Here is a 25,721-nt window from a genome sequence, read left to right as displayed (position 1 = left end):
CCGTCCTTCCCTGGGGGGGGGGGGGTCCTCAGAGTGTTGTGCAGTGCAATGTCCAGGACGCTGGGACGAGGGTCTCGCCGTACCACAGTGTTACGATGTTAAAAACATTTCTCAGGAGAACAAGAGGGGCCGCCGGACACTGACCAGTACTTTTAGGAGGACCAGAGCGAAGGCAAAAAGCTCAGTCGAAGGCAGGTCTCATTCACAACATGTGTCCTGACCTGACGTCCTACAGATCAGGAGATGCAGGCGGAGAAATGTGTCACAAAGTAAACTCAACGTGTCTCCATTCAAACTCATCGACACACATAATTACAATAATGCACTTAATTACTATTTCAATAGTTGCTGTACATAATGCTGAGGAAAAGAAAAAGTGAACATTACAAAGGTACTTAAAAAAGATACTAGTAGCAATATTAGTCCAATATTGTGAAGTTCATATTACCTATACAGTCCTAATGCATACATGAATTACAAATGTAAAAGTGCCAACACTGGAACGAAAGCTAAACGACGGTAGAATGACAAACAACGGTTTTGTACACAAGGTGGTGTGATGGGGCCGAACTGTACAGAGAACTTACTGCCGGGGACTTTAACTGGCATGACATCAGTCAAAAAATAAGCGATTATCAATCATCTCTGAACCCCGTGGCCTCCTGACATGAACGCTGGAGTCTGTGGCACACAAGCCAGACGGGACATCAGGAATAAGCAATGAGTCAGGGGGGGGGGGGTCTTTCAGTGACATGCTCGTTTCCTGTTATGGTCCCACAAATAGCCTATCGGAGAAATAACTTAATTTTGATATAGAACTGTCATGCTGTTGGTCTCCACAAGCTCAAACAGCAAGCACTGTACAGCATAAGTTAATCATTTACAAGGCTAAATATCTCAATCATCACAGCTAAATCCAAAATGCACAATTCAATCACAACTTTTTCCAGATTCTGGCTCCGTTCTCTCTTTCAGCCCCATTCAGCTCATCTGCTCAGGCTCAGGTTGCTCCGTGAGCAAAACAAAGGGAACAGACTGGGTGGACATATCCAGATGGAACAAAACAAATCATCATCATTGGAAAACATTTTTTGCAAAAACCACATGAGTGATAAGTGGCATATCTATACCTACACCAAACACATCTCAGTCCATTAATCTCACTCAGGAATGGCACCGAAAACTATTCAAATTTGGCTAAATTAATACTCATCAAGATTCATCTCAGTCACTCTCGCATGTGCCACAATGAGGACATCTGCGTTTGTCTCACACAGATGGATGAGAATGAGAGAATTTTAAAAAAAAGAAAAGAAAAAGATCACTTACATTCTGCGTTGGATGGAGAAAAGCTATAGAGGTCACAGTCACAGAGGAGGAAATAAAAAAAGACAAAAAAAATAGAATAGAAACCCAGACAGAGCAAAGACTGACGGGTCTCCAGGATAAATTTACAGATCCAGCAGAAAAAAAAAGAGGAGAGGCTTTCCTCTTTTATCTTTTCTTTTTGTTTTGTTTTTTTTAAATAAAAGCAGACATACTCTGTGTATTTTACTGTACATATTTACACACACATACACACACAAACCAACCACAGAGAGGCGGGACGGGGCAGGGTGGGGTGAGGAGCTATATGTGGTGATACATGACAGGTTTCAACTATCAGCCGACAGAAGGTTCTAAAAATCACTGCCCCCTCGCATGCTTCCCCTTCAGATCAGACCGCCGCCCTTCTCGTCTTCTCAGTGGGAGGAGGACGTGGATCAACGGTTGTGTCATGCATACAGTGTGGGAGTTTTACAGTGACTCACGTGCGACAAAATGAAAGCCCACCTTGTTAAAAAAGAAAAGAAAAGAAAAGAAAAGTGTGACATGATAGGATGCTCCTGGCTCCACTGCTCAGGCGGTGGAGCTGATGGGTACAGTGTGAGGAGGGTCAAAGGTTCCAGGCTGGGTGAGAAGGAGGTGGGTGGGTGGGTGGGTGGGTGGGTGGGTGGGTGGGGGGGGGTCTTTCAGTCTCTCGGAGCAGACAGGAACAGCTCAGTCTGAGCTCCAGCTGGTCTGCAGTGGACATGGAGCTGCTTCTTCGCCGGCGCTCCGCATCATCTTTTAGAGATCCACTTCAAAGACGCCATGTGGCGAGACAGCTTCAGAGATACTAACTCAAACACACCTGTGCCTGTTTCCTGTCCAGTAGGAGGGGTTGTGGGGGGTGGGGGGGGTTTGGGGTGGGATTGTGGGGGGGGGGGGGTCTCTTTCTCTCTCGCTTTAGTTGCTTCGAGTCAATTTTGCTTCATGTTTGTCATTCATAGAAAAGGAGAGACAAGTGTAGTTCTTTAAGGTCCTTTTGCAGATTGTTGTTATATTGAAGTCTCCCACAGCTGGAAAGAGAGAAGAAACTGACATTAGTCCATTTGGAATGAAACTGGCAGAAACATTTTTGTAATTCTCTCTTTGGGTCCCCCCAGATTGTTTTTAAGTAAGGCTGTAGACCCCAGTTAAATACTGGTGTACACACTAAGATGCAAAAGACCCTTCAAAATAAGAATACGTGGCAGTTCGCTGGCTTCAGATTGTAGAAAGTTTCTTATTTAACTTATGGTATTTTTCATAAGTGCAAATCTTTTTTTTTTTTTCAACCACGGGATCGGTTAAGGCCATTTGAGTTTTCAAAGCATGCTGGAGGAAATTATAGCTCATTATTGTGATGCACACCTACACACTCCTCTTGTCTCTTGAGGCTGAGAGAAACACAGACAGACAGGCCTTCTGCCTGTGTTTACATGTACAGTCTACCATGTTTCTGATCCAGATCACAGCCTGTTTCTCTCCTTAACAAAGAGTGATCTCCTCGATCACATATACTTTGGACATCGGACACTGATATTTCTCTTTATCAACCTGCTCCAAGTGTATCCATGAAAAAAAAAAAAAAATGAAGTATGTTTTTTTTTAATTAACATTGCCATCTGTCTGATGTGTAAAACTTTATTTCTGCCCACTTGGATGTCTCAATCTGCCCAGTTTGTGCCGGCCAGTGAAGAATATCCAATGAGCTGAAAATTTGTCACCAGAATTTTGTTTATTTATGTTTAAATGATCGAGCCTGGTTGTGGGTGATACTTGCCCTGGCGCTCTGCCGGTTGGCTTTCCTCTGGTCATCGGGGAGAGGGGGCATGGGGTACGGGTACCTCCTGCTGGACGCAATGGATCCTGTGGAGGAGGTGGGAGACTTGGCAGGAGATAGCGTCCTGAGGAGAAGCAAAAACGAGGAGATATTATCCAACTTTTACTTACGAGCTGGTGTAGGATTAAGTTGGCCAAAGACACAGATAAATGAATGAGGTTACAACCAGGAAGTCGGGCTAATGATAGATCTGTGACTTTGGGCAACGTCTTCCTTCGGCTGCTCCAGTTAATCAGTTTTTAGCTTCCCAAAGAGAGAGGGTGCTCTTAAAAGCTCAGGCTGCTGCTCACTCGAGAGACAAAGTAATCTGTCAATTTAATTCACCGCATGCTTCGCTTTTAAGAACGGCCTCTGTGCAGTTTACTCGGGCAAACGGGATTACACAGGTCCAACTACGGTGTGGCTACAGTCACAGTTCCCTTTAGCGCTTGTGTTTCATTGGTTTTCATCAAGCACCAACACAACACCAGCCAGCAATGTGCAGGGGGGAAAAAAAAGCCTTCAGTGAGTATGAAACTCTCTTCTATCAGCTGATCTGGTGCGTCGTTGTGTTGATGAACGCTGGGAGCAGTGGGTGTGATCAGGTGACTGAGACAGCAGATCAGACCGGAGCTGGATGAGACCGACATGTTGAGAACCAGAAGACGTCCTGTTCAGTCAAACAGCCGCAGAAAACCTGCTCCATGTGTTCACGCCGCTGCAGTGCGCTGAGCAGAAAGTCCCAGTTTGGTTAAAGTAATGGAGAGAATGGAGCAGCAGGGCAACTGGTTCCAGAAGGAGATCTGGGAATTAATTATATTTATTTTTTTATAAACCTGAATAACAATTATCTTGAAGCTTGAAGCATTTTCTACAAAGAACTTGGAGATTTACATAATTTAGGATCACTGTTGTCTACTGCTCGATTTAAACCTCCTGCGTTTGCTGTGCTGGAATGACTCGTGAATTGAGTTTGATCACACTGGACTTCCCCGTAAACTGTGTTCGGTGTTTCACCTTGTTAGGTGAGACTGAAAATGTAGGAAGCAAAGCGGGTTCAGCTGAAAGGGAACTGAACAATGCCAACCGAAGAAAAGAACAATATTTTAAATGGAAGTTGATAAGTGAGATTACTTGTTAGTCACCTGGGCCTTGTGGAACCGGGAACAAATTGAGCTCAGAATTAAATCAATGCCTAAATAAAGTATGAGCACATATATGGAGTGAGTAATGAGTTGCAGAAGATTTAGCTTCACTTACCATAATATTATAATGGGACAAACAAGTTAAGAGGGGGGGTATCTGGGTGCATGTGTTACCATGGTAATGGAGGAAGTAGGGATGCACAATTTAATGATTGAACAATCATAATTTTCATGGGTTTTCTACAACTAATTAGGCAGCAGGAACAGTTCTAGCAGGAATTACGAGTCGTTTGGTCCAAACGGTTGGATCATTGATTCAAGTGTGAAGCTTGACTGGACAAATGAAGAAGAGTAATAAGGAAGATATTTGTTGAGTACTGTACTGAAATAGTGGCATCAATGAAAGGGAAATGCTCAATGCATTGTAAATTACAATCAGCCAAAAATCTGAGACTGATGCAAATGCATTATGTATCTAATCAGTCTCAATTATGTTCTGCTAAATTCATCCTGCTTTATAGTGGTTGTTTACTTCATTCTCTTCATAAAACAAGTCATGTGACATCGCTGATAACTTCTGTAACCAGCCTCCACGTCTCTCCATCATTTTGAACCGTTTCTGTCCTAAAGTACACGTATTAACACGGGGAGGGTGAAGTTCAGCTCCTGAACACAGTGAAGGTCTATAGATTCCAGCCCTCATTGAGTATCGGTTTGGTTTTTCAGAGGTGACAGCGTGGGAATGGTTCACCACAGAGGCAGCGTGGCCGTGACCTCCTTAGCAGAACGCGACATCTGTGATCATCTATAGACCTTGGACACGTTTGGAGAGTTGACCGACAGTTCTTCACAATAGCACAGTGATGATGTCAGAGCAGCCGCGTCCGTAATGGCGGGCTCGGGCCGTGACATCACACTGACGCCAAGGCACATGAGGTGAGCGGGACACTGACACTTACTGACAGGACAACACTCAACATGCAGGCGTATAGAGACTGAGGGGGGGAGCAAAGAAGGGGAAAAGGAGAAATTAGGAAGGATTGGGCTGGATTAGAGTTGTAACATTAGCACAGGCAGTTATAGCGAGATTAGATTGCATCAACACAATGAAGCAGGAAAAAAAATAGCAAAATAAAATGCAACTTCAATTAAAAAAAAGGAAATAAAAGGCTGTTGTCATCATATTCCAGGAGGCAACCCCATATATTGTTTCAAAGTTGCAACATGCCAGCTGTTGATAAACTTTACTCTGACATATTATTCTGTATAAAATAACCGGATCGACAGTAAAATCTTTCTTTGCAAACCACAAATCAAACCAAAAGTGAGGGAGCCTGAGACAAGCGTGTGGGGAACGGCACGTGGTCTGAGGTTATACCTAAGGAAAGGTCCTTGAGTGTTTTTATTCACATCTTCTACCCATTTAGTTACATCATAAAACTCTGTTTTGAAGCGAGGGGTTAAATACCTGTGGGAGGGGGTGGGAGGGGGAGGGGGGGGGGGGGGTGTTAATGGACACAACACAAGGAGAGGGGAGAAAGGGAAAAGGAAAGAAAGGAATGAAAAACGACAAGAAAATATCCAGAAATAAGCGAGTGTTGGGGGGAGGAGAGAGGAAGAGGAAATATTTTAGGAGAGCAGAGCAGAGCAAAGATATTCTGAACAAGAGAACATGGTGAGAAGATGGCGGACAGACCTGCGTGTGGTTTCAGATGGCAACAGCACCATGGAGATCACAAACAACTGTGTGATGTGTTTAGGGGCTCAGCAGCATATCGGTCACATCATTCCAAGCAGGCAGCTTCTCGCCAATCAGTCAGTTTCATGCTCATAAAGAGATCGGGTGCACTACACGCTACTTCTTATGCCAAGACCTTCAAAGCAACAGACAAATAAACCAGCCGACGCGCTCCGCTCGGTGCTCATTCACAAACAAGATAGTTGTTTTTTGGTTTTTTTTAATAACACAGGAAGGTTGTTGTAGAAGTGCAAACTATTTAGAAAGTCAACGTGATCTCACCGCAGGGTCTTGTGACTTACTGGGCTCTGGAAAACTCTTTTTTTTAATCTCAATGTACTTGAAGTAAATGTTTCCTTCTGATTTGTTTATGCTTCAGTTAAAAGGCGAAGGATTGTTTGATTAAAATGGAGGCTGAAAGCAGCAGTAAAATTATTTTCCTTCAACGCTTATGCAGAGAACACTTGAGTTCAGGGTTGATCTCTCAGTGTTTTACACTTTTTTTTAGAATTATATATGTCCCTTCAGGATATATAACATTGTGCATTTGCTTTTGACAGCTGTAGTAAAAGTAAATCTCTATATAATGCCTGCTCCCGTTACACTCGTGGTTTTACCCTTAAGACAATTTAATCATTTGAATTTGGTTCTATTACAATTACTATAAAATGTGTTTTTCATAAAAATCCTTTTTTTTTTTTTTTACCTGCACTGATTTCCTTTAATCACTTAAAAATTAGGCTTTACCCTGACCCCCAAATCTTGTACTGCATCGCCACCACCAGCCCACACAACTCAGACAGCTTCCCACCATGAACTTACTCTGTGGAGTTCGAGCGAGCGCGAAACTTCTTTCCTTTCAGTTTTTTACGATTACCACTCAGGTTTCCTGCAGATAGGTATGACATGAACACACACTTCAGAAGCAAATCTCTCCAAGTGCATGCAAAACATTTATTGAAATGATAATGCAGGAGACAGGATTATAAATAAAGTACATAACATCGGTGAGTCTGTTTACACTCGTCACAAACTGATTCCTTCGTGTGTTACCTTGCCACGAGTTGCTCCTCGGTCGCCCATTTTCACAGATGTCAGCTATGTGTTTGGCATCTGGAATTCTCTCACTCCATGAATGGGAAAGGCCATTAGATCTACACACACACACCACACACACACATAAGTGTAAAACACACAGTTGAGTTCCTGTCAGCTGCTGAAAACCTGATGCATACATGTAAACAGGCAAGTGAAGAACCAGATGGAAAAAAACTACAAGTCATGAAACAATATCACCCAAGCACAGGGTCACAAGATACATTATTAAGACACATGATTATGACATGAAATAAGGATATAGATAATTTCTTATTAAACAAAATGCTCGCAAATGTAGACATTTTGGTTTATTTCCCTGAATTACAGCACGGATGAGACATTGAGTGAAAGCATGATGTAAACACACACTGAGCTCTACTAGATAATCCAGCACATTAAATTCCCGCACATCTCCACACAGACACACGAGCAGCTGCAAGCGAACAGATGAGTGACGATGAGATGAGAGGCACACCTGAAGCCAAACACTGAGATGTTCTGAGAGATGGATGGGATGGAGGGGGTGAAGGACAAGGTGCGAATCTGCAGGTGGGACAGGCAGGCTGACCTCTTCTTGGAGCTGCAGCCGGAATTGGTGCTGACGCCTGGTGGCATGTCACTGTAAAACGAATCCGCGTCCCCCGGCTTGGTGACATATTCACCTGGGGGCGGCGGCCTAGGGAGAGGAAAGCTTTGTTGATGCGGCAGAAGCGAACAATAACCACCACCAAAGGAAGTAAACATCTGTGCGAAACTGATCTCATCTCGGTTAGATTTGTTGAGGGTCCATGTAGGAAAGAAATGTACATGTTTCTGTCCTCTGAGCTTTTGCGATGTGAAACATTTATCAGAGCTGCACCTTTTATCATTGAAAAGCATTTTGTTGAATGCATCAGTCTCTTAGTAGAGTAAAAAAAAAAAGAAGTTTGAAGTATATTGGGGGTTTTTTTCTGGAATTATCATAACTTTTATATTTCTTCATCACATGATACATTTTTTTATTTTTAAATACAGCAGTTTATCTTAAAAGAAACACAAGAATGACATGGAGTGCACATGTGCATCTCAAAACATTATAAACATAAAAATGAAAAGTTAAAACAGGAAACATTGTATGCCTATATTTACTTTAAATACTTAGTCAACGTATTTTTACCCAACTGAGTTTGAAAGCCTGCTACTTTTACTGAAGACTGAAATTATTTTCTTACTACGCAGCTTCACATTATTCACTGGGTTTGAGATACATGACAGAATCTGGTCTGTGGCACTATAGTAGGATATTCATTGGTAACAATGATCGATAAAAACACAGTTTTAGGGAAAAATATTCCAATATCGAGAGACTACCAAACCTCAAAATGATGGCCCGCAAGTCTAACATGGTTAAAGAGAAACAACTTTCTAATAGTACAAGTAAAAAATAGAGAGAGAAAAAAGTGAACAAACCGGCAGAATCTTCGCTGCACCTCAGACTCAACGTAACGCCTCTCCTTGTAGCTCCTGTAAAAAGAGGAATCTCCTTTTTACCCCTTATTATTAAAAAAAAATTTTTTGGGTTTGACCACATCTGTTTATTTGTGTATCACACATCCAAGTTGCAGACACACTTACTTGTAGCACCAGGCAGTTGCAGCCATTATCAGGGCGAGGAAGAGGATGGAGCCCGCTATGGCCCCGATGATGATGTTGGTACTGGTGATACCTGAGACAGACGGGGGACAGGAGCCAAATGTGTGTTAACTGGATGAGTGGTCTCTTTCTTCCTGAGTAATGAGGACACATGGGGATACACAAACCACAAAACACTGCAGCTGAACACAAACCACAGTACATCCAGCGGGAAAAGTTCAAAAGGAGGACAAAAAGGGGGAATAAACTGAGAACCACCACACTGCGGTCCCTCTTCAGGATCACTCTGAAGGGAACCCACGTGTGTGTGTGTATAAGCTTAAAACTGAAAATAACCATCAGAACTGGTTGTTTTACTGTTTACTGAGAGTCATCATCAACCGAATGAGGCGGGCTGAAGTTGGCGAGAGAGAGGAGGAGGAGCACGAAATGACATCAAGGACAGGACAAGTACAATGAAAAAAGAAACTCAAATCTGACCTCTAGTCACTCCGTCAAAGACATCGGCCTGTCGACAAAGAATGAGCGTGAAAAAAAATGACAAACAAAAGAATGACGTGCGTGGTTCAGAGAATACAAATGCAGCTGGCTTTAATGAGCAGACGACACGTGTGCTGAAATAAGCTGGAGTACAACAAACACACAAAAATGACAAAGAAATACATTGAAGTATCTGTAAGTGAAAGCCAGAACAGGAGAACTGAATGCGATGAAGTGGAATTGAAAGAGTGGAGAGATACAAGTGTATCGTGCATGGTGACAAGAGAAGAGGCTGGAGAATGGAGGGCAGAGTGAAGGGGAGCAGAGGAAGTCGGTAGCGAGAGGCTTCACAAATAACCACCTGAAGCAGACGCAGTGGGTCCAACCACCAGGTAGCTGAACGGAGACATGGAGCTGCAGTCCTCTCCAGTCCATCCCAGGTAGCACACACACTTCAGCTCACTGCTGCAAACCTGCAGGAACAAACAAAAAAACGTAGGTTCACAAACTGGGCAGACTGAATCAGAGGAATCTCTTTGACTGGCATTCAGAACGACATAAAGGACCACTTTGATTTATTGCAGCAGGAAATGATGATAGGTATGAGTTAGGAAGATCCAATTTTACAGTGTTCACAATCGTAAACAAACAACATGGCCGCCTCCTGCAGTGCCGCTTTAGTACAGCTGCCAGTGTGGGCCGAAGAGAGACAAATAAATATTCATGAAATGGAACCTCAAGAGGTACAATCTCATTTCACACTGTGCACATTTGGTGTAAAGCAGTCACTTTGTTCTCTGGCATGAAAGCATCAAGCAATTAATGACCGACACTCTAAAGTGTTTGGAGTTACAAAACACTTTCCCAGGTTGACACGAGCATTTTCCCACTTTCAAGTCACTAATGACGGCACCGTCGGGCAACTGAAAGGCTAAATGGTTTTGTGTGCCGGATGCTGGAGCGCACCCCATGTCCAGAGCAGATGGTCTTGTCAGTCGTCCCGGGGCAGGTGCTGAAGTTAAACTGTTGAATGTTGAGACACTTGTGATTGATGCAGATGCTGTCGGTCCCACAGGCCGTGCCGTCCTCCACGTATCCCAGGTCGGTGTCTCCGTCGATCAGCACGTGAGCGCCACTGAACAGCAAACATGAGAAGCTCAGTGGAACAATGATTATTATGATTATTACGATTAGGATTATCTCTGATGCCCACCTGCAGTCCAGAGAAGCACTGTGTCGAGCTACTGAGAAGGAGGTCAGACCCCCCTGCAGCTCCCCCAGTCTTGGGGCAGGTGAGATGTTGGAGCACAGCAGGTAACCGCAATGGACATCCCTGCAACACAAAAGTTCAAATACAGATCATCTGGAGAGGAGAAAAAAAACAACAAAACAGACTACCTGCCATAAATAACGCAGAAGACGGGCTCACTGTTTGTTGCACTGGATCCACGTGTCCTTGTCCTTCCCACAGTTTCCTTTCTCAGTTCCTTCAATGTTCAGCTTCTCGTAGCAGAACTTGTCAGCTGCTGTTGCCTCTGAAGGAGACACAACCACTTTTAATTACAATGCTTTGTGCTGTAAGAAGTACGAAGAACATCTATTTTCAGGGAGACGTTTGCTGTCTGCAAGACAAGAAACTTACTCTCTCCCCAGATGTACTTGCACTGTCTGTCTTTGGTTTTGCACCGGCCATTGAAGCAGCGACCCTGTTGAGAAAATAATGATTATTCTCAGTACAGTGTCAGAAAATAAATGTTTAGGCTGAGTCACAGCTCTCAGTTTTTGAGAATGAAATATTGTAAAAATCTCATAAATATGCCAAATGTCTTACTTGGTCTTTCTCGCATGTGTAACCGTCCATCTTGTGCACGTTTGGTGGACACTGCAATAAATGAAAGACGTGGCAGAAATGCTGTGAAGTCAATGCGAGTATTGATGCATGTTTATAGCTGTAGCTGTCCAGGACTGTGTGATGGACCGTCACCTGGCTGGAGTTGCCCGTGCAGTTTTCCGGGATGTCGCAGTCGTTCACTGCGTCTCTGCACACGACTCCTGCGTACTCCATCTGCAGCAGCAGCACACGACACAGATCAACGCTTTTGGTTGAAAAAAAAGTTCTCTGTTCCCCCGGTTTCTTTATCGAGATTGTTAATGCATTAAAAGTAGTTTATTTGCAGCTTCTGATTATGAGCCATCTCTGTGAATTGGCTACTTTAAAATCGTAGAAGTATATATTTGAAGATCAGGCAAATGGAAGTTTCTACGTGGCTGAGGCGTCAGTACCAAAAACTCCCAGACGACTCTGTAGATTATGAAGCAACAAATTACAAATACTCAAATTAAGCAGTATTTTTGGGTACTTTTTCATCATTTTACTCATACTGAAATCATGAGTCGGTAGTCACAGTTACAATTTTCCCAACAATGCATTTTACTTGGCTTTACTTGACTATGTTTACTTTGACTACTAGCCTGGCCTCTTTTGTACCTGGCAATTGTTGCAGCAGCGTCCATCACTGCAATTGGAGCCTTGAGTCAGGGTGCAATTCTTACAACAGTTCTCTCCTTCTTTGGCACACTCCTTAAAGATAAACACACAGAAAAGAGAAAAGAGGTTTTTGTGGATCATCTCCATGAACACATTAACTTTGGGTGACCTGTGCCGTGATTTCTCCAGTGATGCTTAAGTGCATTAAATTACCTCCTGTTAGATCAAATCTGGCACAATATCTTGTTTATTTGTTGGGTAATTAGCAATTTTTTTTTATCATAAACCCATCCTCCTGCCACCGAGTTGCACTAATCCATTCATCTACAGTCCATTAACTCACCGCCGGACTTCCACAGTCACATTCCTCTCCGGGCTCCACGAAGCCATTGCCACACTCAGGGGGGTCCAGCAGCTACGACGGGAAAAGGCAAATTCAATATATATATATATATATCTGTGTGTGTGTGTGTGTGTGTGTGTGTGTGTGTGTGTGTGTGTGTGTGTGTGTGTGTGTGTGTGTGTGTGTGTGTGTGTGTGTGTGTGTGTACCTTCAGAGGTTTGTTAAACAGACAGGATCCGCCACCACTGTTTAAAAAGTTGTGGTACTCCTCCACATTGCAGTCGGAGAACTTCTTGGGCAGGTAGTAGCTGTTTAACAATATCACATTGAACAGTGTGTAAAACTACGAACGACAGCCTCAATGGATATTAGTATGAGAGAAAGTTTCGAAGAAAAAAACACTTAACGACTGGTGTGGGGGAAAAAAAACACAGTTTTGAGCTCTTTTATTCAACTAAACTATATTTCTTGTACCCTTACACGAAACTGTATGCTATCATTTTTACAATGTCCATAGTCACTGGTACATATATTGGAATGACAAGTTTGTTGTATTGAGGTATTCTTACCATGAACGTTTAAGGTTTTGTTACAGGTTTACTCACAGTTCAGAGGAGATCCATACAATAACATGGGGACAGATACACAGTACATCTAATATAGTGAGGATCATATGAAGGTATGTGTGAGATGTAAATGGATTGAAAGATGCATCGTTTTTACTCTGTCCTGAAAATGAAACTTAAAAATGCAAAAAATAACATTTTGAAACAGTTATTGCATTATCTTATGGAAGTGTGGCCAGATGAATATTTTACTACGGTAAGTTGGTCAGAGCAGAAGTCATCAGCTTTTAAATGTTCCACTGTGGTTTCTTCAGTTTTTTATTATTATTGTTATTATATTATATTATATTATAATAATAATAATAATAATAATAATAATAATAATAATAATAATAATAATAATAATAATAATAATAATAATAATAATAATATAAATTGCATTGACGTGTCACAATCAAATGTTCGGCTCTTATTTTGATTATCTTAAAGCTATCATCCTAACACTGAATGGCACTTTGAAACCATGTTGATTATTTTTCAGACACATGTCAAACTGTAGTGGCTCTGACGCCGTGGTTCATTATGACTGGCAGCAGAGACAATGCAATAACAGAGAGACTCATTCAGAGACGGTCGGGGGCTGTGAGAGGCTTTCTCACATTGTAATGGGAATAAATGAAGCCGCCTACAATGATGATGGGTACATAAGGACCCAGTGATGATACCTTGATGACACATGAAGGGCACTACAATATTTTAAAAAGATTTTCCAAAATGATTTGGGCTCATAGCTGTCCCAGCTGTGCGTGGGATTTATAAAAAAAAAAAAAAAACAACATTATTTAGCATCTAATTTTGTGCCACTGCTGAATCTTGTCAAAATCTTGTAGTTCGCAACCACTTTTAAACAGTAAAAAGGAATAAAATAAGGGTGAAACATGCTCATCAATCAACAGAAAAAGTATAACTGCTTCCACATAGAAAAATACTATTTGTCATGGTAAACAGTATTTGTTTCACAGTTTAAGACCATGGAATCAAAATATGTATCAGACGGCAATGAAATATTTGCCATTATTACAGTGTTTCTTAATCAACCCGCTGCTCTGCAGATGTTAAGTCACTCTCTTGTTCCTACACTCCTGATTTAACAGAATGGACAGTTTTAATGCTCAGAGACTTGACAACAACTTGCTCACCGAGACGTGCTGGGAAACATATAAAGCCTTTAGCAGGGGGAGTGCCAAAGGTAGAACCAGTATCAATAAAGTGCTGCACTTGGCTCAATATTTCTTGGGTGCTGCTCCCAGAAAATACATATTTTGTCCTGGTTTCAAATAAAGGTATGAATACACAAAACAAAATGTATTAGTTTCCAAATCCTAACTCGACCTTCATGCACAGTCAGCCAATAGAATGTGTGTTGCTTTAAGACCGCTGTGTCTTTCAAGTTCATCCAAGGTGTAGTTAGGATTTTTAGATGTCCAACAAAAAGCTGCCACAAACATACGGAGTCGTACACATAAAACATGTAAACGGACAAGTCCAGTCAGAGGCACACTCCCGCACAGACAATCGCACACAGTCGCTACACCCTGTGAAAAAACGTGACAGCAGTTAGTAGCATTAATCAGGTTGCGTATATCAGACATGCAAGTGCTGAGGGATAAAAAACAAAGTTCTGTCATTGGGTATGGCTGAGGTCGCTCATTGAATACAAACGTCTGAAATACCATTAATGTGATTTGAGGAGAGCTAATGGGGGGCTCGGTACATTTACAGGTGACCAGCTCATAGAGCAGAGTCGCCTGCCCTCGGTCATTTGACCACTGGAGCAAGTTTGTTATGGTGAGCCAGTAGAAGAGGATCTGCATGTGGGACAACCAGGGAGTGTACCGTTACAGAGGAATGAAGAGACAAATATTGACCTAAGGTGAGAATGACATTGCAGACTGTATCAATCGGTTCGACATGAACAAAAACAAGAGATGAAATCCTGCCTTTTAAATTGAAGAATGGAAGAAAAATCCAATTAAAAAAACAAACAAATAAATCACATTTTCTTTGCTGATCAGCTGGTGACATCGGCCCAAAACTGAAACATACACATTCACTACATGTGAAATCATACAAAGTGATTATGAAAAATACAGCCAGTGTATTACAAAGAGGACATCAAACTGTATTTGTTCATTATCATCTAAATAAAAGGAGAAGCTAGGGCCAGAGGGGGTGTGTTGCTGTTGGATGAGATGGGAAAGGTTGTGGTGACGGACAACCTCCTCCGAGACAGCCAGTTGGTTCAAAACCAGCACAAGCAACGCTCGAGCAAGCTTCTGCTCACCTGCTGTCCCATTCGGGATAAAGGAGGAACGCAAGAAGTATTTAAGAAGAGGTGTATTCATACACACAGCACACACACACACACACACACACACACACACACACACATTCATGTGCTCACAGTGGCACCATGCCAAGCAAGCCTTGAACACATTTAACACATATTGATACAAACATTGCTGTGATTTCTGCATGACACTGAAAACACAAAACATACATAGACTGATAAATAACACCTAATCGTGGTAATAAATATATCACGAAAAAAGAAAAAAAAACATTACTGCTGAGAGGAGATAAAATTTAAGTTACATAATGAAGATGCAGTGGGAAGATTTGACCTGGACTGACACCTGGTGGTGAATCTTAAAACTACAACAACATGCCAATCAACATGGGGTACATCATTTTTAAAAGAGGAAGAAGAATTTCAATACTTTATCAATTTGAAATGTATATGTACATTTTACAGATAATTATACTTGTGATTATAAAATAGGGAGGAAATCAGATATAATGCAGTGCCATTTAATAATACACTAAATATTAATAACAGATTACATTTAAATACTGAATGTTTTGCTTTCAGAGCATAAAAGCTAAATTAGTATTAACAAAACAGCAAAGGATTTAAACAATTTCTAGCAAATCTTTAAAAACAGCAAATTAACAAATACCTTAAACAAATCAAAACTACGAAAGCTTAAATTATGAACATTTTGGATATAAAATTCTAACTTTCTTTAAATACATTAGCCAATTTGTCAAATTTGATCACAGTATGATCGCTTGACTTGCTTTTAAATACACAAAGAAAGGACTAATTACCCACAGTCCAAAGGTTTGAGTGGGCTGCATGAGATGTAACATTTATATTCATACTTTGAACTGACTCAACCCTGTGGTGACAAAAATTACTTGAAGTCTGAGGAGAAAGTGCGCTTAATGCTCAGAGATTGGTTGAAAACTGAATAAACAGCATCTGTGAGGAATGACGTGACTCTAGCTGAGAATTGAAAAAAAAAAAAAAAAAACTTTTAAGCAAACTTACCCAATGTCCTCCATGATGCAGCCTGCCCAGCGATCGTCACATTTACATTCACCTGGGAAAAACAAAGCAGCAATGAAAATGTGGCTGTGAGATAAATGCGTTTCTAAATAACAACAGGCTCATCAACTGTGTACCATTGATGATCTTCTTCTTGTCAGAGAAGATGCCAATGTTCTGTCCAAGAGACTGAGCGAGGGTTATGGCCATCTCGTTCGCTTTCCCGTACTAAGAAGAAACAATAAACAAAATGGGAGGGAGAGAAAAAAGAGAGAGAGAAACAGAGGGAGAGTGTGAAAAGCGTTCTGGGAACTAAAAAGTGAGTGATGAAAGGAGATCATGAATACATTTCTCGTTAAGTACAAAAATGATTTAACTGACTCTACAGACTGCAGGTTTCCCTCCCAAGTTTTCGACGTTATGAAATATCCCTCCAAACAACTGTTGGCACTGTCATAGAACTGACGTGTAAAGTCTTTATACATTCACTGAAACTACCATTATTAAATAACTATCAGAATAGAGAAGGACAGCACCAGATGGGTTTCTGTTTAGGTTCCATCTGCAGCTGTAGGCAGCTGCAGAAAAAAAAAAAAGATATTATATGATATAATATTAAGATAGTTAAAAGAAATTAAGAACGGATAAGTAAAGTGTTCAAGATTTGTCAGTAGTTCAATACTTGAGTTACCCTTAATTTTATACAACAAATGTGGAGGAAAGAAGCACTTAAAATGGCAAAACCTCCACAACTACATTAAGATGTCTGAATAAACTTTTCAGTAATAACTAAGAAACAGAGCAGACTTTTAGCTGAATAAGATTTGTTTGAGGTTTTTCTAAACATAAGCTGGTCTCCATCACACTTACAATAAATTCAGTAGATATTTTATTTAAACCAAAAATAACTAAAATCATTTTGTCCTGTTTTTATTTGTTATTATCATGATTTTTTTTTGTGTTCTTGTTCTTTCACCTTTAAGGACTCTCCAGATGTTGCATGCTCTGCGCTTCAAAACCACAGTTAAATATATACATTTAAAGGAGTGATAATGCATCATATGATGGGAAAACGTGTAATAAACTGAAATGTTATTCACACAACTCACTTCATTCACTCCTCCTCCTTTAGTGAGAGAACAAACTCCCCCCATGTAAGATGCTCCACCCAAGCTGCTATGAAAGCGATTCCCTCTGAAAATAATGGACAACTTCAATTAAAAAAGCGCATCTAAAAAGAAAAAGAGTTAAAAAAAACCTCCAAAAGTTTTGATCCAGACTTACGAGAAGAGGTGAACGGAGTCACATTTCTCCTTGATGAAGTCTTTTCTGTACTTCATGAACTCCTTCAGGGTCACCATGGGGTCGTCGTCGATGTTGAACTTGTTGTCTGCTGACCAGGTTTCCATGGCAACCAGCACAATACGGGTGTTGAGTTGCTCCTTGAAAATCTGAAGAATTAAAGTAAATTTACAGTCACACAGTCATCATTTAAAGATCAGATGGATTGAAGTTTTCAAAGTGAAGTGAAGTTAAAAGTGAACATTTTCTCCCCGGCTCTGTTTTTTCCCCAAAACAACATTTTGCCATTAAAATTGGTCTGAACGTGGTCCTGAAAGTAAACTGAGGTCGACACCCCGAGCCGATATTATTCTGCCACTTCACAGCCACACATCACTGGGGCCCAGACAGTCAACAAGGTAACAGTCTGAAGGACAAACCAGCCATGATGCCGGCAAATAAAAATGTTTGCTTTCATAAGATGGGAGTCTGCTGGGGCCTCGGGCTGGAGGAGAGAAGAGCATCCACATTTAAACTGGATGTTGATAGTCTCCAGAAAAATAAGGCTGACAAAGCAGAGGGGAAGTGGTCAGGGATACGTTTGTGGTTCAGTGTCAATCTGGCCGCAAACCCCTTCTTAGTATCCGTCTCTGTCCACTTGTGTGGAGAGTACCTGATTGTAAAAACCATCAGTTCTGCAGAGGACTGCCCTGGTTCTGCATGTTTTCAATGTATTCCAGCTCTAATACACCCAAAACTTTATTAGTGCTCTGCGGAAAGCGTCATTGCAAGCTGCTCAATAAAGTTATAAGCGATGAGATAAAGCTGAAACCATGCCGGGGGGGGGGGGGGGGGGCTCTCAGCAGAACTGCCCTCAGACAGTGATGACTCTGCCGCTTCCCATCTTACTCTGCTTCGATTTTATGATGCTAGCTGTTCACATGAACTCTGTACCTTCAGCCAAGTACAGAAAAAAATTCAAACAAAACGATATTCACACTTGTGTTAGAATGGAAAGTCCAATCTGCAGCTTCTTTGACGCTAACATGTGTAAAAACTTCCCTTTGAATGAAAGGAAATTGATATTGCGTTTAGCTTCGGGGAATCAATGTGTCGAGCCCAAATACAGCCGGTTTCATATGATCATTTTCAAGGGCACTGGAAAAAGGCATGACCTCTGTGCAGCCTCACCAGACGATCGGCTTACAGATGTGACCCTGGAGGTCAGATTTCAGTAACATGGCGACAACGTGATCAAACACTGGAATATCTGCCTTAGTGGGAAGACATGACTGGGTCATTTCCCTGAAATCTGAAAACTCCTAGCTGGCTGGTTATTGGGCTGCTCACAGCAGAGTAGAGGCCAGATGAAGAGAGAGTTTGGTTAAATGAGAAATCAGTGCAGTGCGTGCTCAGCGCGAGTACCCGGGAGTGCTTGTGGCAAGCTTTCCAAGACGACGATCAATACAATTCTTACCATGTCAGCTATATTGACCACTGTCTTTGCATTGTTATTCGTGTGGCCAACGGAAATCCGATGCTTCTTATACTGTGGAAGTAAAAAAACGGAGAGACAGAAGAGTGAAGAAAAAAACCAAATGTGATTCATAATCTGGAACAAATACAATTTAAGCCATTAAAGGGCTAAAGGAACACACTTTTATCACTTTCTGGTTAGTCCAAATGTCACTTCTATTATGTGAAAAACAGAATACTTTCAGTTTCAGTGACTATTAGTCAACTGAATTTGATCAAAACTGTTTTATGAACAGTAAAACCAGCATTTGAAGTGCACACTCTTACTTTGATTATAAAGCAGAGGCTCCCTTTTAAAGATTTACTTCTCTACATGTACCGCTCTACAGCTCATATACTTGCATATATGCATTTCCTTTTATCAACTTGATTTTCATTCAAAGCCATTTGGACATCTCAGCTGTTGAAAAAATCTCCTCTCATTCAGATGAGAGGTGGAACATGTGCAAGAATATAAAGCAGATCCAGCCGTGATTCAACCAGACAAACTGTAAACGGAAAGACTGACAACGTTCATGGTCCGTCTCCGATAAATCCACCAATGAAACCAGAACGAAGCAAGAGCTCACCATGAAGTGGTCGTTGATCACCATCAGCTCAATGTATTTGGTCTCATCTTCAACGCTTCGCGACAACCAAGCAGCCTGAGAAGACATGACATTATTCACAATAATGACAGACTGACATTTTTTAGTTTTCCTCAACCAAGACGGCAAAGAATGAGCATTTCAGAGCAGCATTGTAAAACAAGACGAATGCTGCTTCCTGCAACAACTTAAAAGAAGCAACAAATCAATAGGTATGAACTTTGCTGAGCTAAACCTGGTTTGTCTGTCTTGCAGGATGGGAGCAGCGCTGAAGGCTGAGAGACAAGCAGCTGCAGACATCTGACTAAGTCTGAGAGAGACAGGGATGGAAGCAGCCTCCACTCATGATAAATGATTTATGAAAAGAAGAAGAGGATCAGATGAAGAGGGAGAGGGAGAAGAAATGTACTGGGTGAAGAGCTGTGGTGTGGGAAGAGAGGCAGACGACCATGCAGCCTCGGTGTCTTTGGGAATAAAGACTAACGTGCAATGAGGGTCTGATAAACTGCATCATCAGCACAATTACCATTTTATCTTGCACTCACAAAAGCACACAGTGGGGCCCATCGGCTAATGATTGTGATTTTCCATCTGCTGTGGACACGGCAGACTCCTCATACCTGTCTCTTTTTCCTCCTGTGAACATCCCGTGAGCCTGGAATGGGTGGGCTTGGAAAAGGCGGCTCTGGTAGATCACCTAGCAATCAAAACATTAATTCCTATCAGAATTCAATGTTTGACCAAATTAATTTAAACACAGCTTTTATAAACAGTCCTAATTATGATTCTATAAATAATAATTGCACATTCAATTTTAACCTTCAGCAATCGTCTTACCAGTGAAGAGGTCACTCACTCCATCTTTCCTTGCAGATTTGTAAACCATGTGAATGCGAACGTCCCCCTGGAAGAGTAAAGAAAAGAAAGGAATCCCTTCATTTAGTTCATCCACAACATAGATCTCAGGAAATCTCATCATATTATTGAACAAATAAGGAAATGAGAAAGCTTGCATTTTTTAAAAAGCTTCATTTAAAAGGGCAAAGATTTAGAGTTGTGGTAAAATTATACACTCATAACCAAAGTTCCCATCAGCCACACTCAGCAAAAACAAGCAGCAGCCGTGAGAGTCAGCACAGTGAATGCACAGAAAACTCAATGCTGTGTATACACAAAGCAATACAATTATTTAGTTATTATACCCTTGAAGTAGTAAACATTTGAACACACAGAAGTCCATTTTTCACCTAAATTTCTTATGTAATGAAAAGAATCCAAGCATTGTATGTTGTAGGATTTCAGTTTAGATAACAAGCTTGAACATTAAACATGGTACATATAAAAATGTGAAATATTTCATTGGCCCATATGTGTCTGCTAAAGAAATAAAAACTTGTACTTTTTCCTACCCCTTCCTAGCCCTTGTTAGACATTTTAAAACTAGCTCTATTTGTTATATGTGTATTTCTCTGTGTATTTATGTCTAGATGGGTGTGTGTCATAGTTCTGTACATATGTATATTCATAAAATAAACATAAATAAAACGTAATTTATATAGCGATAAATTCATATTAGTGTAAAAAAAAATTCTGTATTTTGCATCTGTATTTTGTGTATGCTTTGACATGTCTGCAACAAACAAACAAATAAATAAATAAATAACGTCCCTTTCATTTTTTGTTGCCTATTTGGACATAAAACTTTTTTAAAATACAGAATTGTATCTATCTTTAATTGCTCTGTAAGTATTTTCAAATCATTTCTGTTCCATTCTTCTCTAAAAACGAGGTTTATTTGTATTTATTTAACAAAGAAATCGACGCCCAAACCGAGGGTTATGGACCTGTGAGATCTCGCCGAGGGCACAAACACCCGATTAACCTCAGCAACGCCCAAAGCGAGGCACCTGTGAGTCAACGCAGAGGGCACAAACAACAGCCTGTCCTGTTTACGAAGTCTTCTACTGTAAAACAAACAAAAAAATAGACCGAGTTTAATCGCGTTTAAGCATGTAAGGAAATAAGGAGCTGAAATGCCACCCCCTGCACTGTAACGCCACCGGAATAACTGCAAATACCAGGTATTGTGCGCGTATTTTAAATGTAGTGAACGAGCGGGGATGCAACAGGTTAGCTCACTGTAATGCTAACTCTTTAGCCATCTGCTAACAGGCTAATTAAACACTGCTGCTTATTTCTCTTACTCGGTCATTTGATCGTGGATATACAGATGTTAAAGATGTCATGTGTTTTTACATATAAGGACGATTTAAAGAGGGGTGAGAGGTGTAACTTAGCACAGCTCGTTAAGCTGCTACCGTGGGTTAGCATAGCCGCCTGGTGAGCTAATGACTCAGTCAGCAGTAATGTCTGTTTTTAACTGATAATAACTAGTTAAACGGCTGTTATTACACATCCACGATGTTTGTTGCCTCTCCCTCTCTCAAAGTTGGATTGAAAACAAAGCGTGTCTCATCCCTGAATGGACATTGTACTACAGTCATACAACCAAATATATTAGTAAATGTCCTTCCATTGATTTCAGCCACTTGTTTTATTAAACAAACAAGAGACATTTTACCTAATCAGACTTTTTAGAAATATAATGGATTCTTTTGAGGCGAAAATGTGTTAAAGGAATACACCAGGCTTGGAAAAACTAATATTACAAAACACAAATTAAGATTTCCTAGTGTAAATACAGCTACTATATTTAGAAATATTTACAGTATAAGCTTAAAGACCATACAAGTCATAGTACTTACTGAGTTTAAGTAAATAGATAAATCAGTCACGGAAATATTGGCAAAATCCTAATTCAAACTTAATCCAGCTCCAGAAGTGGCAATAAGTAGCCAGAAAATGCTATTAATAATCTCTTTGGGAATTTTTTGAAAGCAAAGCAGCTGCAGTCCAAAGCAAAATAAAGCAGCATCGTCATGGCTGGTTACAGTTGTCAGTTACTGCTGCATGCAGTCACAAGCAAACCTCCTATTCAATTGCTTATTGTTCAATTTACAGTCGGTGTAATGCACTGCTGCATAGACACTCTTTACTCTGCAAGCTCAGCCACCAAGTCATTCCCACTTTGTTTGCTGATGAAATGAGAGCATTGTTTCTCAGGGACAGCAGATATTGGGTCAACTGCTCTGTGGTGAATAGAAATACAGCGGGGTAGCCCAGAGCTGGGTCAATCTGTGGCACAGTTAGCGTTCATCTATAGGAATGGAACCACTTGGGTAAGCTTGAATGGCCATATTTAGTTGTTTTTTTTCTTGAGTTCTGTTTATGAAACTAAATATCTTGAGTTGAGTGTCATTGCTTGCTGGTGGGATTATCCATTCATAGGTCTTCAATCTGCCTTATTCCGTCTATCCAGGAATAGAAACTCTCCCTGCAGCCTCAGCTCCTTGGAGCAGCGGCCAGCCATGTCGTGCCGGGACATCCATGCCACCAATGCCTTTGCCTTCATCATTGCCTTTGTGTCGGTGTGTGGGATTGCCGTGGCGGCGTTAATCCCTCAGTGGAGAGTAACCAGACTCGTCACCTTCAATCGCAATGCCAAGAACGTGAGCGTGTACGACGGGCTGTGGTCTAAGTGTGTGAAACAGGATGGCTACTCAGGATGTTACTACTATGACTCAGAGGTATTGTCTTTTCGAAATGTCTCCCTTTCTTTTGCAACGTCCAAATGGTCCATAACAGCGATGATATCTTTATTTATTTTCAGTGGTATTCTAAAGTGGACCAGCTGGATCTGCGCCTCTTGCAGTTCTGCCTTCCTGCAGGCCTGACGTTTGGCTCTCTGGCTCTGCTGCTGTGCATGACAGGGATGTGTAAGACCTGCTGCTGCTCTGAAAAGCCTGAGCCGGACATCAAGACCATTCGATTCCTGGTGAACAGCGCGGGCTGCCACCTAGTGGCCGGGATGTTCCTGTTCTTGGGTGGAGCGGTCGCCATCGCGCCCTCAGTCTGGTTCCTGTTCCGCACCAAGGAGATGAACATCCGATACGACAACATCTTCTCCGATGGCTTTGCCGTGTACGTGTCCATAGGCTGCTCTGGAGGGCTGATGCTGGCGGCGCTGCTCATGTTTATGTGGTACTGCATGTGTAAGAAGTTGCCTTCGCCCTTCTGGTTACCACTCCATTCCATGTCTACCTCTCCGTCCACCCAGCCGCTCACCGCCAACGGATTTCCTCCGTCCCCGGTTTATGGCCAGCAGCCCTTCCCACCACAGACGTTTCCTCCCACAGTGATCGACACTCAGCCGTTTCTGGCAGCGCAGGCGTACACGCAAAGCGTAGTGGCCCCTGCTGCAGCACAGGTGTACATGTCTCAGCTCTCTGCTCCGGACGGGTACGGCTCAGAGGTGGGGGGCACTCAGGCTTACAGCTATGCCCCGTCTCAGAGCTACGCCCCGTCTCAGAGCTACGCTCCTTCTCAGAGCTACGCCCCGTCTCAGAGCTACGCCCCTTCTCAGGGATACGCATCCAGCTATGCCGGCCATCGCTACTCCACCCGTTCACGGATGTCTGCCATCGAGATCGACATTCCCGTGCTGACACAGTGAGATAAGAGAGGCTGACAGCCTCGGCACATTGAAGGCCTCCGCTCATAAACCTCCATGAAATTCACCACTGATAAAACTAATAGATTGTGATGGATGGAAGTTAATAATATGAAGGCTATTTACAGCTCCTGGAGTGATGGCTTGAAAAACTAAGTCAATCCAGGTCTGTGTGTTGCTGATTATAGGAGATGAAAGTCAGTCGAAATAAGCCTGGAGGTACAATTTGAAAAAAAAAAAAAAAAGATTATTGTAGCACTGGCGTATACACACACTGCATTCAGCTTAGTACAAATGGAAGAAAATAAACATATATTTACGATAGTAAAAATGTAACCACCTGTTCTGTGCCACTGTTTAGACTCCATTTTGCCACCACTGGTTCAGACGGACCAGCTGCATCATAGCTACAAGCAAACAGGCAACAACCACTGGAGATTGAAGGTTCCCAGCTGCTCCACCAAATACTTCACTACTGTTACGTTCATTGTCGGAGCCGTTGCCTTCAAATTCAAAAGACTTCTGCTTGTTTCAAGAATACAGCGTGAAGGTCCACTGTGATCACTACTGAACACACACACACACTAATTCCTTGAGACAACCACTAAGTGTTTATGTATGTGTTGTAACATGAACTGTTAATGTCAAAGTGGCCAATGAAGAGCAGCTTTTATAAAAAATTTTAATGTACTAATGAAGTGAATATTGTGCCAGTTTACATTGCCTTTGTTCACCATTCCTGTTAACCTTCAGTATTTTTTTAAATGTTTTTTTGCTTTTATAACATGTTTCCTAACCTATTCACTGTATATCAATACTTGCTAAGCATTTATGTCTTAAAAAGGAAGCACTAAGAACCAACTGTAACATCATGAACACTAACAAATCATATCATATCTCACGTTTGGTCTTAAGAGATTTTTTTTTTTTTGTTTGTTATTTTGTAATGTTGCTTATTTGGTGGGAAGCTTGTTGGATCAGTAATGAAATGATCATCGTTCTGATTTGGCCAAATTTAAGTTTTGCTGCCTTCTTTGTGTTTTTAGCACTGATCAACATTTTAATTTAGTCTTCTATTGTGTGGTTCTATACTTTTCAGGTCAATTAAATTGAAACTTGTTTTTTTTTTTTTTTCTACAGTCTGTTTTAAATATAAAAAAATAAATCACAATACAATACAGTATATGTGTGTTGGTCTATGAGGTATCAGTCTCATTTTTGCTGAAGGAGAAATGTACATAGTCAGCTGGTTGATCATCCAAAACTAAGAGATAAAACTGAATTACAAACTGGATCTGATTAAATTTATGTTTTTGAACATTTTCAGTTGGAATAATAATTTTTTTTAACTCAGACGTCAGGGTTTCCACCAGCCAATGCATCTTCAATACTCCTGACATTTAGGTTAATTGGCAGTAGTGATGTGATTTGCCAAACTTAGACCAATGTTTGAATAAATATGAATACAGGTTTTATCAGGACTCCATGGAATCAATAATCAAATGTAAGCACTTTAAAGAGTCGCAATTGAATGACAACTTAATTAATTGATTTTGATATTGTACTGAACAGTAGACTTCGGTAAGCATTAAAGACGTCTTTACACATACAATCAAATATAAACCAAAATTAAATAATGCACATGGAAGAGGCTTGAACTATATAGTTGACAAAAAAACCAGAGGCATCCTGAATTCCAA

General features: G+C 41.2%; 2 protein-coding genes across 2 annotated transcripts in view; one reads left to right on the top strand and one right to left on the bottom strand.

Moving 5' to 3' along the window:
* adam22 (ADAM metallopeptidase domain 22) overlaps positions 1 to 25,721 on the bottom strand; it is a gene marked incomplete at both ends in the record, with an annotated part of 59,246 nt that overhangs the window by 1,385 nt on the left and 32,140 nt on the right. The window contains 24 exons of the mRNA XM_080500461.1: positions 3,128 to 3,251; positions 6,872 to 6,938; positions 7,103 to 7,203; positions 7,623 to 7,823; positions 8,597 to 8,650; positions 8,762 to 8,852; positions 9,621 to 9,732; positions 10,226 to 10,394; positions 10,473 to 10,592; positions 10,689 to 10,794; positions 10,902 to 10,965; positions 11,091 to 11,141; positions 11,244 to 11,324; positions 11,748 to 11,840; positions 12,091 to 12,162; positions 12,299 to 12,398; positions 16,051 to 16,102; positions 16,185 to 16,275; positions 17,157 to 17,241; positions 17,332 to 17,498; positions 18,806 to 18,877; positions 19,434 to 19,508; positions 20,072 to 20,148; positions 20,289 to 20,355. Coding sequence (XP_080356587.1) covers positions 3,128 to 3,251; positions 6,872 to 6,938; positions 7,103 to 7,203; positions 7,623 to 7,823; positions 8,597 to 8,650; positions 8,762 to 8,852; positions 9,621 to 9,732; positions 10,226 to 10,394; positions 10,473 to 10,592; positions 10,689 to 10,794; positions 10,902 to 10,965; positions 11,091 to 11,141; positions 11,244 to 11,324; positions 11,748 to 11,840; positions 12,091 to 12,162; positions 12,299 to 12,398; positions 16,051 to 16,102; positions 16,185 to 16,275; positions 17,157 to 17,241; positions 17,332 to 17,498; positions 18,806 to 18,877; positions 19,434 to 19,508; positions 20,072 to 20,148; positions 20,289 to 20,355 — 2,292 coding nt within the window. The remainder of the gene's footprint in view (positions 1 to 3,127; positions 3,252 to 6,871; positions 6,939 to 7,102; positions 7,204 to 7,622; positions 7,824 to 8,596; positions 8,651 to 8,761; positions 8,853 to 9,620; positions 9,733 to 10,225; positions 10,395 to 10,472; positions 10,593 to 10,688; positions 10,795 to 10,901; positions 10,966 to 11,090; positions 11,142 to 11,243; positions 11,325 to 11,747; positions 11,841 to 12,090; positions 12,163 to 12,298; positions 12,399 to 16,050; positions 16,103 to 16,184; positions 16,276 to 17,156; positions 17,242 to 17,331; positions 17,499 to 18,805; positions 18,878 to 19,433; positions 19,509 to 20,071; positions 20,149 to 20,288; positions 20,356 to 25,721) is intronic.
* On the top strand, positions 21,388 to 25,191 carry cldn12 (claudin 12). The gene is made up of 3 exons (XM_080501556.1): positions 21,388 to 21,532; positions 22,831 to 23,098; positions 23,182 to 25,191. The coding sequence occupies exons 2-3, from the start codon at positions 22,880 to 22,882 to the stop codon at positions 24,022 to 24,024; spliced, it is 1,062 nt and encodes a 353-aa protein (XP_080357682.1). The 5' UTR covers positions 21,388 to 21,532; positions 22,831 to 22,879; the 3' UTR covers positions 24,025 to 25,191.

The sequence above is a fragment of the Blennius ocellaris genome (assembly GCF_963422515.1).
Source record: "Blennius ocellaris genome assembly, chromosome: 8".
In the NCBI taxonomy this organism is placed as follows: Eukaryota; Metazoa; Chordata; class Actinopteri; order Blenniiformes; family Blenniidae; genus Blennius; species Blennius ocellaris.
The sequence above is the reverse complement of the archived record's forward strand: the minus strand, read 5'-3'. Positions and strand labels throughout refer to the sequence as shown.